Below are 13947 nucleotides of genomic sequence, written 5' to 3'. Positions count from 1 at the left end.
GGTCGGTGGTAAATGGGCCGTACAGCTCCATTTAGCTTTTAATTCTAGACTTGAAATTGTGTTTTTATGTTTTAATTTTTTAAAAAAAATATGATAATTTTATTGGAAATTCCAATTTCGACATGAGATAATTAAAAAAAGAGACATTAAACTCATTTTATTTTGATTAGAAAACCAATTAAAGGAATATGTGATTATTTTAAAGGTTACAAATTTAAATATGAAGAATCTCTAAAAATTTTGACATGGAAAAAAGATGATATTTACATTTGGATTGTTATGATATTGAGATGGTCATGATGATTAAAAATTAAGTTAAAATCTGATATGTTGATACATCAAAGACAGAGAAAGCATGACAAAAAGAATGCTGAATGTTAGTTTGTTACTAGTTTGGTGCCTATGTTGATTGTTGGGTTTTCAGGATTTTCAGCTTCTCGATCACGGCCAATGTTGTTTTGGGATGTGTCTGTCCTGAGCAAGCTGTGAAATAGTTTGGACACAAGTCTTTAACGTGACTCCGTGTCCGATAGAGGCCTAGACTTGTTTTAGTTTGATATGTGGTACCATTGTCGGATGACTGTCCGAACAATTTTCTATTTGTCTTTGATTTTCGTCTAGGAATCTAGATATTCACCATTCACATGGCTCAATTCCCTCAACTTACTCCTTCATTTGCTCCTCATAAAGAGGCAACGATTTACATCCACTCACTCATCCTGGTGAAGATTCATCGGGACAAAGAAAATAGTGACAATTTACATCCACTTTGACAAAAAGAAGAAGATTTTCTAGCTAATAGGTATCCTTCATCAATTTGGAAAAGAAGAGGAACATAAAGGAAGAACAAGAGTCAAAATGTCAACAATGCCGAATACCAGTCACGTCGACTCCACATCCCAAAACGTCACGGTGAACCAGCAATGCTTGAACTTTGTAGCCGCCACTATGATGAGCGGGTCTGGAAAGTTTCTTGCTCTGATTTCGGCATATGTTCTAAGCAGGGTCGTGCACCACCTGTTGAGGCCTTTATCCCAACCTTACATTACTTCTGATCTTCTCGTATGTCTATGTCTCTCCTTCCCACTTTCTATACCAATTAGATTCCAATTATTTGGATTCAACATGAAAATAGATACGATGTTCATGATTAAAGCGCATTTAGTTGTTATGTTTCGTTTCTTTTGTTGTGATTGAAAGCTTTTTTTTATGATCTTCTAATGCATGCAGATAGGGCTACTCCTTGCTTCCCTACCACCTGTACGTGACTCCTTTGCGAATCAATTCACTCTGACTTTGGACAATATTGTTGACTTCGGCATGATCTGCTACATGTTCGTTTTGGGTCTAGAAATGGACCCTTACGTGATCTTCAAATCACCAACTCGCCATGCAATGGTGGCCTATGCTGGAACGCTCACCACATTTATCATTGCAAGCGCTATAACTCCATGGCTGCATTATTCAAGACATACAAACATGGTCAGGTTCACCATCTCGCTCTCCATCTATCTCTCCGGTAGTGGCTCTCACATACTGACCCGCCTCATAACCAATCTCAAAATAGGCAAGTCAGACATAGGAAAGCTTGGAATTGGTGCAGGGGTGCACTCTGATATGATCACCATGTTTTTCCTCTCCATCGGTTATATTTTCGTTCCAATGGGGGACTTTGCAACTCAAGAAGGAATTAAGGGTGCCATCAAAGTGGGTTCCGCACTTGTGATCCAGACAATAGTCGCTGCAAAGGTTTCACCAATCTTCATGAATTGGGTTAACAACGAAAACCCTGAAGGAAAGCCCCTGAAGGGCTCACACCTAGTGCTCTCAATGGCCTTCATGGCCGTCATTTGCACCTGTGCACCATGGTACGGTTACAACTCCTTCATGAGTGCGTTTATGGCAGGGCTTTTCCTGCCATCCGAGGGGCGAATATCGAAATGGGCGATTAACAAAATCAACTACTTGCTAAGCACACTGTTTTACCCACTTTTCTTCTTTTGGGTGGGGCTTAAAGTTGATTTCTTAAGTTTTCGAGCAGGCCATATAGACACATGGGGAAGGTTTTTTTCTCTTGTATTTATCACAACAGTTGGGAAAGTCGCTGGAACAGTCATCTGCGGGTTGCTGTTAGGTTACCACTGGCCAGAATTGGTAGCACTTGGTTTACTTTTGACAGCAAAGGGTCATTTTCACATATACTTTGCTATTTACGGACTCAGGGTTAGTTGCCTTCTTATTTGCTTCAGCTTATATGACAGTTGTATGAATTAGAACTTGGAAGTAAGATGACTTTAGTGATCAAAATTGATTTGTTTGTAATTGCTTGATGCAGAAGGAAATCATCGACGTGACAACCTGCATCTCGATGGTGATTGTGGTCTTCTTAACGATTGTGCACACACCATTTCTTGTGAAGCATATAATCGAACGTGCAAGGCAACGGGTACCAATTCACCGGATGGCTCTTCAGTGGCTTGACCCTTCCAGCGAACTTAGAATCTTGCTATGCGTCCATGGACCTCATAATTTGCCTTCCACAATCAACTTAATGGAGATCTCTAGAGGCACACCTGAGCCTGGACTTCTGGTTTACGTTACAGACATGATTGAACTCACGGAGCAATTAGCTGCAACGCTGGTGCAAGGTGAAGGAGTGGACAGCATGACAATAACCGACAAGTCGGTGACAGAAATGAGAGATCAGATCGGTCATGCTTTTCAAGCTTACATAGATGACAATGGCGGTGGTATCACGCTTAGCCGAATGCTTGCACTTTCAACATTCAGTGGCATGGCACAAGATCTCAGCGTTCTAGCAGAAGACTTGATGGTTTCCCTTATATTATTGCCGTTTCATAAGAGAGTGACTGCGGATGGTACACTTGATGGAGGGCATCCTGGTTTTAGATACGTAAATCGTAAGGTAACATCTCAAATTTAGAAAGAGTTTCATATTATCCTTGGTGATTCAGAATGATAGCAACTAACGATGTTTTTCTGGCCTGGTCTGGTCTGGTCTGTAAACAGCTGCTTAGGAATGCCCCATGCTCTATTGGAATTTTGGTGGACAGAGGTTTTGGATCTATCGAGAAAATATCAAGATCATCTCTAACCAATGTGGCAATCATTTTCATTGGGGGCAAAGATGATCGAGAAGCACTGTCCTATGCTGGTCGCGTAGCACGGCATCCTGGAGTAAAGCTCACGGTAATAAGATTCCTAGTGGACAAAACTTCAGAAAATGCACCGAGGAGAGTGAATCACAGAGCAAGTGTGGCAGAGCAAGAAGAAGAGATGAAGCTTGACGACGAGTGCTTTGCTGAATTCTACGAGAGATATGTAGCAGGTGGGAAAGTCGCTTATATGGAGAAGCATCTTGCAAATTCATCTGAGACCTACGCTAATCTTAGGTCTTTGGGAGGGCAATATTCCCTCATCATTGTAGGGCGAGGTGGGAGAGTAAATACAGTGTTGACACTGGGACTTAATGACTGGCAACAATGTCCAGAATTGGGTCCTGTTGGGGACGTACTTTCAGGGTCTGGTTTCGCATGCCAGACCTCCATTTTGATCATCCAGCAGCACAGTATTAAAGGACAACTGGATGGGCTAAGTGATGAGTTCTCCATTATGTAAACGGCAAAGCTAGTTAGGTAGTTTTAAACCAAGCCAGATTATTTGTAGAGATGTAGCTGGTAGGAAGAAGAAAAATATATATTCTTTCATCCACACTTGAATTCCAGACATTGTTAACTCAAGAAAACCCGCAGGAACAATGCTCGGAGACTAATGAATTCCTATGCGTTCCAAAACAGAGGTAACCTTCCTTCATACTACCGTTTGATGACATCACTATGGGCTCGGGGGCTTATTCCTGTACCGGAATGGCACTTTGCAGCCGTTCATGGGACCGTCACACCTGAGCTCTTAAATCAAAGGACTAGGAAGGGCAAATCAAATGAAGAAAAAGAACTATTAACGAAATTTCATATGCAATGATGCAGATATTTTTATTGCCCTCAATTCAAGCCGATAACTCCTACTGTCGTGAATGGAAGATAAGCCTTCATATCTAATTATTACGTGCTGCCCAAATGATTGACATACCTCACATTAGAGAACTGTGAAACTCATTCCAAAACATTCAGTACGCAGAACCTCCTATAATTAAAAAGTGTGTCCTTTCTCCGGATTATATATGGTCAATTTCAATTGACCTCCTACTTTCAGACCGTTTCACAACTCCTTAATGGCTTAACCATATTATTTACTCTAGCAATGCTGCTTTATTTACTCTAGCAATGCTGCTTCCTTCAAAGAACATTCTGAAACCCTGTTTTATTGACGATGCCAATTTCAATCATTCCAGAAGTACAGAACCATGGATCACTGAAGCACGAAGCATGAAGTATGCATACCTCAATCAGATGGAAAAACAAAACAAATGCCCAGGTAGATATGAAATACTGCACTTAACTAGCAAGAACCACCAGGAACCACATAATCAATTCACAGATAAGTAAAATATGGCTAGGGATCAGCTTAGTTAGAAAAACTATAATACAGAACGCAGAAGGTTTTTGTTTCTTGAACTGCTTCGAGACAGACTTCATAAAACTGTCATGACAAAGTCTCAATAACATAAATTGCTGCTTTTGATGCATCACAACTGTCAAAATGAGAAAGATGTCTCAAAGTAATCGGTTCACTTCCTTTTAAAGTCAGAACATAAATGCACTGGTTACTGATGTGCCTCAAATATGCATTAGTAGTCCCTTGAATGCTTTGCCAACTCAGCCTACAAAATTGAAATTAAAAAGTGTAAGGATGAAGCTCAATATAAGCACTAGTGCTTGACAAAACTAGCAAGATCGAGAATGATTTTTGACAGTAAAATATTAAATTAAATATTTTGACTGTTTGAGTAAATCCTTAGATAGGTAACACGCAAAGTGTTTGTGTATGCCTGTGCACATGTCTGTGTGTAAGAGGGAGAGAGAGAATTACAATACTAATTGGTCAAAGGTTACTGCCAACGGCCCTAAGGAGATCCTTCTATCAGACAAGTGCAGCTGTGAAGAAATCATATTGTATGCATAGCGCTACATGGAAACACTAATGATTAATCTACAATTAAGTTAAGGCACTTCATTTGTAGGGAATACGATATTTATCATAAATCGTCAGCACATAGGACATGTTCGAGATGTTGCACTACAAGAGAATCTCTTCATTAAAACTATGTTAGATTGTATCAACAATGTTGGACTTGGATGCAAAAACTTCATGAAACATAGCAATTCCCCTAAGCTAAATAACAGTACAAGTAAGTTAATGAAGAAACTACAGGCGTAACACCTCAAATGCATTCTTCAGATGATCAAGTTCCTTGTCCAGATCATTGATAGCCTGATTATATGCTTGCATCGGAGAAGACTGGCTAGTTGTGTGGATCTACAAAATTACATCAAATCAGTTAAAACCCCGAAAATTCAACACCAGATGCAAACCATAATATACAACAGCTGATAGCGTATATAAAGTCAGCCCTATTTGGTTCCGTAATACCTTTAGCCTAAAAACGAACAAATACTAACCCTAACAATGATTTTGTACTGCAGTGGGTGAGGAAGCTTGTAACCAGCAAACAAAACGTTCTCGTCTCTGTGCAATTGCCTGATTGTTTATCACCATTCAAAATTTTATGGCAAAATGAGGAAAAAATCAGAGCTTAATCCAGCTAAATAAACAAAATCAGACGAAAATTTGAGAGGGGAAGGATGTTATCTTGTGCGCGCACATTCGAACGATGTTGCCGATCGTGTGGTCTTCTCTCTCGATAGTGAACGACGCCGCATTGATTATCTTGGTGTCTCTCTCGTAAGAAACCCTAAAGAAATCCAACCGACAAAAAAGACAACAGTGAATTCGAGAGATTGAGGGTTTCCAGAGACAGAGAGTTTGGGATGAAGAAATTACTTTTTGGTGCCCTCGGGGACCACGAATCTCTCGTAACGATCGGGGGCATTCATGGTTTTTTTCCTTCTCTTCCTCTCTCTTCCTCCTCGGCGAGCTCTGTTTTTTCACTGCGCTCTCCCGCTTGAGAATGGTTCGTTTCGCCTGGGCTTGGCGCCGGTTGAAATGTTATGAAGCGGCTTCGAGATCGCGGGAGGAGCAAGCACGACGTCGCTTCGGTTTCTTTCTTAAGAAATGACTAATTGCATAACGGGTATATAACTTTTTGTTACTTTGATTTCATAAATAGTAGTATAAAAATATATATATATATATAAAAGGGAATATACCTAATTGCGTGAATGTTATATACCTTTTTATAATGATTTAATTTGATATCCAAACTAAAATCACAAAATTGCAAAAATTGAAAATGTAAACCATATGGTAAAAATCACAAGATGTCACATTAAGTTGATAATATGTTAACAATAGACAAGTTTAAATATGAAAATACTAATTATCAAGTTATATGTGTATATATGCATATATATATATATTATATAAAATTAATCTTTTATAATCTTTTAAACAATATTTCTTTCAATTTAATGAAAATTAATAAGTCTTTATTAAGTTCTTTGTATCTAGTGGCATTATTTTGTAACCCTAAAAATACAATTAACATTGCAAAACTTTAATTTTTACGAATTCTTAATTTATATATCCTATCACCATGTTTAGAAATCATCTTTACATTGTTATATTACAAGTTGCACCTATTTAATTTACACATAATTTCTTGTTGTCACATAATTTAGGCAAACGCTTGTATACTAATTACTATAAAAGTGTGAATTGTACACAATATTATGAAATTATAGTAAGAAAACCACAAAAAGAAGGAAAAAAAATCTAACTCTTTCTAATTAGACATCAAATCCTCTTTCTAGTTTTTTCTTAATTTACCTAACATAATAAGATAAGGTGAGAATTAGGTAAAAATCACAAAAAATCTAACTTTTACACTTCATTATTCATAAAAAGAAAAAAATAATTAGGCAATCTTTTTTTGTATAAAAAAAGAAAAATAAAGAAAATAAATGATGGTTTTTTGACTTATTTCATTTAATATGATACTTGAAATTTTGATCATTAATTGTCATTGTTTCTACAACGGATATAAAATGATATAAAATTTTAAACATATCAATATGTGTATTACTGATATACATGAAATTTTTCTCTTAAAATATAATAAAAATGAAAAAAAAAGGTGAGCAAGAATATTTTTTGACAAAAAAAAAAGAAATTAAAACCAAAAGTAATTTAAAGCATGAAATCAAACACTGACATGGCAGACTGTGATTGGTAAATCGAGATCCTAGAGGAGAAGGCCTTACTAAGTCCAGGTGGCAACGTTTCATGAGACAGAGGCGTTTACTTTGACCTAAACGCGCCGTATGGTAATCCCACCCTCTCCCTTGCGTAGTAGCGTTAAAATGAAACCAGATTCACAAAACCAAGCAAACAGAACCATAGCTACATGTCGCCGATTATTAATTTTACTCGTTCACTAAACCGAAAAAGAGAAAAGAAAAATAAAAAAAAAATCGGGGGGGGTTTTGCTTTTTTAAAGGTTTTAACCCGCGATATTATTTTAATTACTTTTTAAATTTTTTATTTTAATTTTAGGAGCGAGATCGCTAAATCTCTCCAAAACTCAAAAAATTCAAAATCCCAAAATCCCTCACTATGGCCTTTCACGTAGCTTGCCCAATTACATGGTACAATATCTTTTTTTCTTCATACACTCTCTCTTTAAAGAAAAAAAAAGAAGGAAAGGGCTCTCTCCTTCTTTTAACTGCCTCTCGAAACCTCGTTTTGTATTAATGTTTCTGGTTTCTCTTTGTTTTGTAGTCGGCGAATTTGCTTCTGTTCGCTAGGGTTTCCTCGGAATCTCCAGTCTCCCAACTCCAAGAATGGCTTCTTGCAGGAAGTGATTCGAGTCGAGGAGTTTCTGAAAGACCCCTGGGGCGTTAGGGTTTCTCGAGAGGGGACCGTGCAGGTCCCCGTTCCCAAAGTCGCACCCGTTCCGGCAGGGGATGGAGGCGGCGGCGGCTGCGGTGGTGATGCTGCAGAGGAGGCGGCCTCCGTGTCGGCTCAGGCAAAGCGACTCGCGCTTCAGAGAAAGGCTGCCGCTGCGATGGTGGCGGCCGAGGATTATGCTAGGAGGGTTGAGTCGGGTGATATTGCGGTAATACTCTTGCATTTGAATCTATACATTTGTTTAGGTATACGTCCATATGCATATGTACCGTATATATTAAGTTTTGCGTCTGAATTTTGGTTTTCGTTTTGAGTTAAATTTGGTGGAGTGTGAATTTTTGTTGTAATTGAGGCTTTAGGAGGTTAAGTTGTTCAATTTCAGCTACATTTAGGTTTATATTAGTAAGTTGACTTTTGGCCATATGTAGTCTGCAAATTTTTTGTGCTCAATTTGAGTTTGTTTTGCACTCTCTTTGGGTTGAATTCTGTTTGTTGTTTAGGTTATTCAAATTTACTATAGCAATATATGTATGTGTATGTTGATGACTAAATGTATAATGCTGGTTGATTGTTGATTGGATACTATAAAGCATGCGTTGGTAGTGATATCAGGATTCCAGTTATTGCATTTGAGCTAGATTTTGGGATAATTTTGCAGTTGCCGATCAGTCATTTGTAAAGTATGCTTTTTTATATTTGGAAATAATATATCTTTGCCTGTCTACGTGAAACTATGTATGCAAATTATTATAGAACGAAGGATTCAATGGTTAGGTTTTCTGTTTGGTAGTTTACTTATATGTTGACTGGAAACACTACTTTTTAAAATGAAAAAAGGAAAGGAAAAAGGAAGGGCCTGTGTCGGAGGTTGGGTAGGTCTCTATGTGCTTGTGATTCTATATAGTGTTCCTCTTCTGTGGCTTTTCTGGAAGTGATAATTTTTTTTTCCTTTACAGGTTGCATCAAAAAATTCTGTTGTAGAAGAGCAAAGTCAGTCCAACACAAATGTAATGTGTCGCATGTGCTTTTTGGGTGAAAATGAAGGAAGTGAGAGGGCAAGAAGGATGCTCTCTTGCCGAAATTGTGGCAAGAAGTACCACAGGAGTTGTTTGAAATCTTGGGCTCAACATAGAGGTACTAAATTTTATTTGCCCTATCATCTTGCAAGGTGCAGCTGCTAGAAATTTGGGGCTTAGTATGGAAGGACTAAATTTTATTTTCTTGTTATCTTGTACTACTGCAGTCTAACACATTTGGCATGATTGCAGATTTGTTTCATTGGAGTTCCTGGACCTGCCCGTATTGTCGAACCTGCGAGGTAATTTATTATGTACATTAGTACTCATTTGCTCTCAATAATGTTCAAATTTTTTGGTCTTGCTTATGGCTTCTCATCTCATTTCTTTAGGTGTGCCGAAGTACTGGAGATCCAACTAGGCTCATGTTCTGCAAAAGGTGTGATGGTGCATACCATTGTTACTGCCAACATCCGTCGCACAAGGTTGGATGTGCATTGTTTATTCCTGAGTTTTATAGCTTGATTAAAATAGATTGGCTCACATAATCCCTGGATTATGCAGAATGTTACTTCTGGGCCATATGTGTGCCCAAAGCATACAAGGTGTCACAGCTGTGGATCCAGTGTCCCTGGAAATGGTTTAAGTGTGCGGTACGATTTTTAACCCATAGAAAAGAAGCATTTGCACCTAAAGTTTCTCCATCTGTGAATATCGGTGCATCATTTCTCTTTTCAACCATTGAAACTCTTTAATATACCATTTTCCTTTTTAATTGTTTGACAACTGAATATTTTCATGTCCTCTGCACAAGTATTTCTTTTAGTATTGATATCTAGGTTTTTTCATTTTCTTGTAAATCTCACAGGTGGTTCTTGGGATACACTTGTTGTGATGCTTGTGGAAGGTTGTTTGTGAAGGGAAATTATTGCCCTGTATGTTTGAAGGTAAATTCATTCTTCTGGTTGTCATTGTTGTCTGGGTTGGTCCAATTCTAGGTACATAGATCCCCTAGCTTATAGATTTTGGAAAGAATCTCCTTCCCCCAAAAATTGTTCTTTGATGAAAAAGCAAGAAATATGGGTATTGTGGTCTACTTTTGATTGATTATAGAAGCCATGTGAATGCTAACATACTTCATGATTTTCTACAAAAAATGAACTTACTAGACATTTTTGCGCAACCGTACAGGTTTACAGAGATTCAGAATCAACGCCCATGGTCTGCTGTGATGTTTGCCAGCGCTGGGTGCACTGCCAGTGTGATGGAATTAGGTTCATTGCTACCCTTGTACTTTTAAAGAACTACCAATTTAATTTCTGCCCTGTACTCTTGTGTTTATTGCTGGTTTTTGAATGTTGATTATTTTGAATGGGCTAGTTGCTTTTATATAATAATGTTGAGTTTAACACTAATAGATATGTATTGAATTGAGCTTTTATGTGGTCAATGTGGATAGTTTGCCTTGCAACATGCACTGAGTCCAATGGGCTTATTCCTTGTAATTGTATAGGGTCAACATGGATGGTTTAGTTTCTCAAGATTTTTGCAAAATGTTATGTGCATGATCTGTTTTTATCACAAACACTATAATACTCTAGTGAAACAAACAAATACAACTAGTTTTGAAATTTCTATTCTCTAGCTCATTCATATGTTGCCCAAAGTACTAGTTGCTAAAAAACAAAATACCTTCTCGGCATGATTGAATAAGTCCTAGAAGACTATTTTGGTTTCAGCTTTACAGAAGCCACACAAGTTTTGGATCATTATTTATTTATGATGGAAATGTTTTGCAGCGATGAAAAATATCTGCAGTTTCAAGTAGATGGAAATCTCCAGTATAAATGTGCAACATGTCGTGGAGAGTGCTACCAGGTTACAGATCTTGAGGATGCTGTTCGAGAGCTTTGGAGAAGGAGAGACAGAGTTGATCGAGACCTGATTGCTAGCTTGAGGGCTGCTGCAGGGCTGCCAACTCAAGAAGAAATATTTTCTATCTCAGTGTATTCAGATGATGAGGACAATGGGCCTGTGATGTCAAAAAATGAATTTGGACGTTCCCTGAAGTTCTCTCTCAAAGGGATGGCTGACAAGTCACCAAAGAAGAACAAGGAATATGGAAAGAAATCTTCAAGTAAAAAATATCCCAAGAAAAAGGCATATCAGGCATCTTTCATTAGCAAAGGAGAATCGCAGATGAGTCCTGAGGAGAATCAGGATATCCATTCTCAAGGATACAGCTTGGGTGAGGACAGGAACAATGAAGTTGTGTCTCAGAGAAATGAAGGACAAGATATTTCTTCTCCTGTTGCTGGAATTTGTTCTACAAATCAGCCAGGGGTTTTGAAACACAAGCTGGTAGATGAGGTGATGGTTAGTGATGAAGATAGAACATCTCGTGTTCTTAAAATCAAAAGCAATAAATCACATGATTTAGACAGTGGAGATGATACTGGAAAACATTGTAGCAAGTCAAAGACTGTAAAAGCAAAGAAGTTAGTCATAAATCTAGGTGCTCGAAAAATAAATGTTACCAACTCCCCAATGTCTGATACTTCAAGCTTTCAGAGGGAACCAGATGTGATTCCCTACAATGGTATGCCCTTTGCTGTCTTTGAGATAACTTGCACTGCATGATTACACATATATTATAATGATCATATTTTTCTCCAGTCAGACATCCATCATTCCTTTGATATGCTGTCAGTCTAGTAACCTCCTAGATTGCTACTTCATAGTTCTAGCTGCATCCAAATATCTGCATTAGGTTTGATTAACTGTTTTTTGCTCATTTTTTTTTCTAATCTTAGTTAAGTTTAGGTTTTTCACCAATCCCTTGTGTTTGGTAAAATTGTACTTATAAAATGAACAAGATATTAGATGGCATGCATTATATTAGTTTGTTATCATCTCTGGTTTGGAAAGATTAATCTAAACACTATGCTGCCTTTTTTCTTGTTGGACTGATTAGCAGGTGTTCAAGATGCCAACCAACAGAGAATGGATGACAAGTTTATGCTGGATAGGCGTGACAGTACTGCTAAATCTGGTGATGGTAATATAGCAATTATGATCCATTCCTTTGGTGTTAAAAAGTTTAGTTGTTGTGCTGGCATCGGTGACCATTTGGAAGATATTTTTCTTTAAAGGTTCTGTAATTGAGACAGTGGGAATTTTTTCTGTTTGCAGGAGGCAGAACCGATCACCCCACCAAGTCAAGAGGTGTGAAAATTGCAGGAAGAGAAGGGAATTTGATAAAGTTTGGAAAAATTAGGTCAGAAATTCCTGAATTAAGGTCCAAATTTGGTGCAGCAAACAGTTCTGATAGGCATGGAATTGTTCCTCTAGAACACACACGTGTTACATTAGGAAAAGGAAGCATTGATGGCAGTAGGCTTGCTGCTGTACCATCAGTTGGGGTCTCTACCCTAAGAGGGGGCAAGGGGATGTCAGGAAAGCAGTTGGAAGACAGGGCTGGTATGTATGCTGAAAGTAATGAAGATTATGGTCGCACACCTGTCTTGAATTCTTTGCCGAAAGATTCCAAACCGTCTCTGAAGTTTAAATTGAAGAAACCTAATCTTGAGAATCAGAATTCTCAGGTCCATTCTGAGGAAGAAAAGAGTTCTATAAAGGGCCAAAGGTCAAAAAGAAAGAGACCATCGCCCTTCATGGAAAAATCATTGTTTAATGAAGATGAAGATCTTGATGTCACACACTCGCATCAAGACAGTTTAATGGATGGCATGATGGATGCTAGTTGGATTTTAAAAAAGTTGGGTAAAGACGCAATCGGAAAGAAAGTTGAAATTCATCAGGCATCTGACAATTCATGGTAAGATTTGGCTTCTCTTTACCACTGAAAAACCACAAGGCAAGGGTAAACTGTAGGCCTATCGCTTTCTAGTCCTTTGCTCATGATCAATCTGAGTCCCTTAAGCACACACCCTTTTTTTTTCCATACGCAACAGCAAAACATGTACACTTCTGGATTTGAACCCCTAAAGTAGAAGAAAGAATTTGCCGTGGTTTCAATTTCATGAAAGATGGAAACGATCCTTGTTTTTAATTAGGGTTCTTAGTTTCCACCCAAAGCCTGTTTTAATGATTATAGATTGTAGATTTTTTGGTACATTCCCTGGATTTAATCCTTATTTTTCTCTTTGAACAACTAGGCATAAGGGAGCTGTTACTGACGTCATTGAAGGCACATCTGCATTATCTGTCAGGCTAGATGATGGTAGAGTGAAGAGCTTGGAACTCGGGAAGCAGGGTGTTCGATTTGTTCTTCAAAAACAAAAGAGATCCAAAATTTGAAAGCCTAATTTATTCTTAGTGAGTGGATTTGTAGAGATTTTTCCATTTTTCTGATGAGGCAGTTCTCAGGCTCTGAAGGCCCTCACAATTGGAGTTCTGCTGCCTCTTTTTTTAATTTTTTGTTTTACCCTGCTTTTGTATTAATGCTACTCTATAGCTTAGGCATTTTCTTTCAGGCAGTTCATTTTTCCGGTGAAGAATCAAGCCTGCCCATCAAGGTTATATGAAAGTGGAAGACTGTCCAATTTTCTTTTGCACCTCCCCTCTCAATGCATGTATTTGATTTCCCATTTGATCTTGACGTTTGGCTCTCTCCTTTGCGCATCTAACTACAATAAATCTAGCCCTCAAGCATTTTCAAATCTAACCCTAAAGCATTTTCCCCGGAAAGCTCACAGAAGCTCATCTTCAGTTGCCCTTTTAACTGAAGATTGCAAGCATTTCCAGATTATTTTCATAACCGGGTATGAACGCTTTTCCTAATGGTCCATGTGTAGCTTTATTCCTTCTACCAACTGTCCCTTTTCTTCAGTTTGAAGGATGCAAGTAGTTTTACTTGGCCATAATTTAAGAATACTTATCTTCAACTACAAACGGTGAAGCT

At 38.1% G+C, this 13947-nt stretch overlaps 3 protein-coding genes across 4 annotated transcripts; 2 read left to right on the top strand and 1 right to left on the bottom strand.

The window, feature by feature from the left end:
• Positions 1-932: 932 nt before the first annotated feature.
• CHX28 (cation/hydrogen exchanger 28) lies at positions 933-3639 on the top strand. Its single transcript, XM_021424997.2, has 4 exons — positions 933-1062; positions 1231-2223; positions 2336-2926; positions 3031-3639. Exons 1-4 carry the CDS (start codon positions 949-951, stop codon positions 3637-3639), a joined length of 2307 nt encoding a protein of 768 aa, XP_021280672.2. The 5' UTR covers positions 933-948.
• Positions 3640-4519: 880 nt separating this feature from the next.
• On the bottom strand, positions 4520-6167 carry NRPB11 (DNA-directed RNA polymerase, RBP11-like protein). The gene is made up of 5 exons (XM_021425057.2): positions 5983-6167; positions 5804-5893; positions 5601-5679; positions 5362-5457; positions 4520-4801 (listed from the first exon to the last, which is right to left on the bottom strand). Exons 1-5 carry the CDS (start codon positions 6033-6035, stop codon positions 4769-4771), a joined length of 351 nt encoding a protein of 116 aa, XP_021280732.1. The 5' UTR covers positions 6036-6167; the 3' UTR covers positions 4520-4768.
• A 1338-nt stretch (positions 6168-7505) lies between these two features.
• Positions 7506-13588, top strand: LOC110413824 (uncharacterized). Of its 2 annotated transcripts, none has more exons than XM_021424803.2 (12): positions 7506-7745; positions 7879-8215; positions 8964-9141; positions 9276-9325; positions 9416-9508; positions 9588-9676; positions 9892-9970; positions 10215-10297; positions 10823-11622; positions 12001-12081; positions 12216-12861; positions 13202-13588. In XM_021424803.2, the coding sequence occupies exons 1-12, from the start codon at positions 7714-7716 to the stop codon at positions 13341-13343; spliced, it is 2610 nt and encodes an 869-aa protein (XP_021280478.1). In that variant the 5' UTR covers positions 7506-7713; the 3' UTR covers positions 13344-13588. The 2 variants fall into 2 exon arrangements, with proteins under 2 accessions (XP_021280478.1, XP_021280477.1); XM_021424802.2 differs by having other exon boundaries at positions 11998-12081.
• Positions 13589-13947: the final 359 nt, after the last annotated feature.

This window comes from Theobroma umbraticum, unplaced genomic scaffold, assembly GCF_002168275.2.
Source record: "Theobroma umbraticum cultivar Fairchild unplaced genomic scaffold, ASM216827v3 scaffold_4.1, whole genome shotgun sequence".
Lineage (NCBI taxonomy): Eukaryota > Viridiplantae > Streptophyta > Magnoliopsida > Malvales > Malvaceae > Theobroma > Theobroma umbraticum.
This window is presented reverse-complemented; position numbering and strand designations above follow the sequence as displayed.

Coding starts and splice junctions, on each gene's coding strand:
- CHX28 (XM_021424997.2), top strand. CDS start 949: ATGATGAGCGGGTCTGGAAAGTTTCTTGCTCTGATTTCGGCATATGTT. Junction 2,224..2,335: donor TTGCTATTTACGGACTCAGG/GTTAGTTGCCTT, acceptor TGCTTGATGCAG/AAGGAAATCATCGACGTGAC. Junction 2,927..3,030: donor TTAGATACGTAAATCGTAAG/GTAACATCTCAA, acceptor GTCTGTAAACAG/CTGCTTAGGAATGCCCCATG.
- LOC110413824 (XM_021424802.2), top strand. CDS start 7,714: ATGGCCTTTCACGTAGCTTGCCCAATTACATG. Junction 9,142..9,275: donor ATCTTGGGCTCAACATAGAG/GTACTAAATTTT, acceptor GCATGATTGCAG/ATTTGTTTCATTGGAGTTCC. Junction 9,971..10,214: donor ATTGCCCTGTATGTTTGAAG/GTAAATTCATTC, acceptor GCAACCGTACAG/GTTTACAGAGATTCAGAATC.
- NRPB11 (XM_021425057.2), bottom strand. CDS start 6,035: ATGAATGCCCCCGATCGTTACGAGAGATTCGTGGTCCCCGAGGGCACC. Junction 5,680..5,803: donor ATCGGCAACATCGTTCGAAT/GTGCGCGCACAA, acceptor ATAAACAATCAG/GCAATTGCACAGAGACGAGA. Junction 5,458..5,600: donor AGTACAAAATCATTGTTAGG/GTTAGTATTTGT, acceptor GTAATTTTGTAG/ATCCACACAACTAGCCAGTC.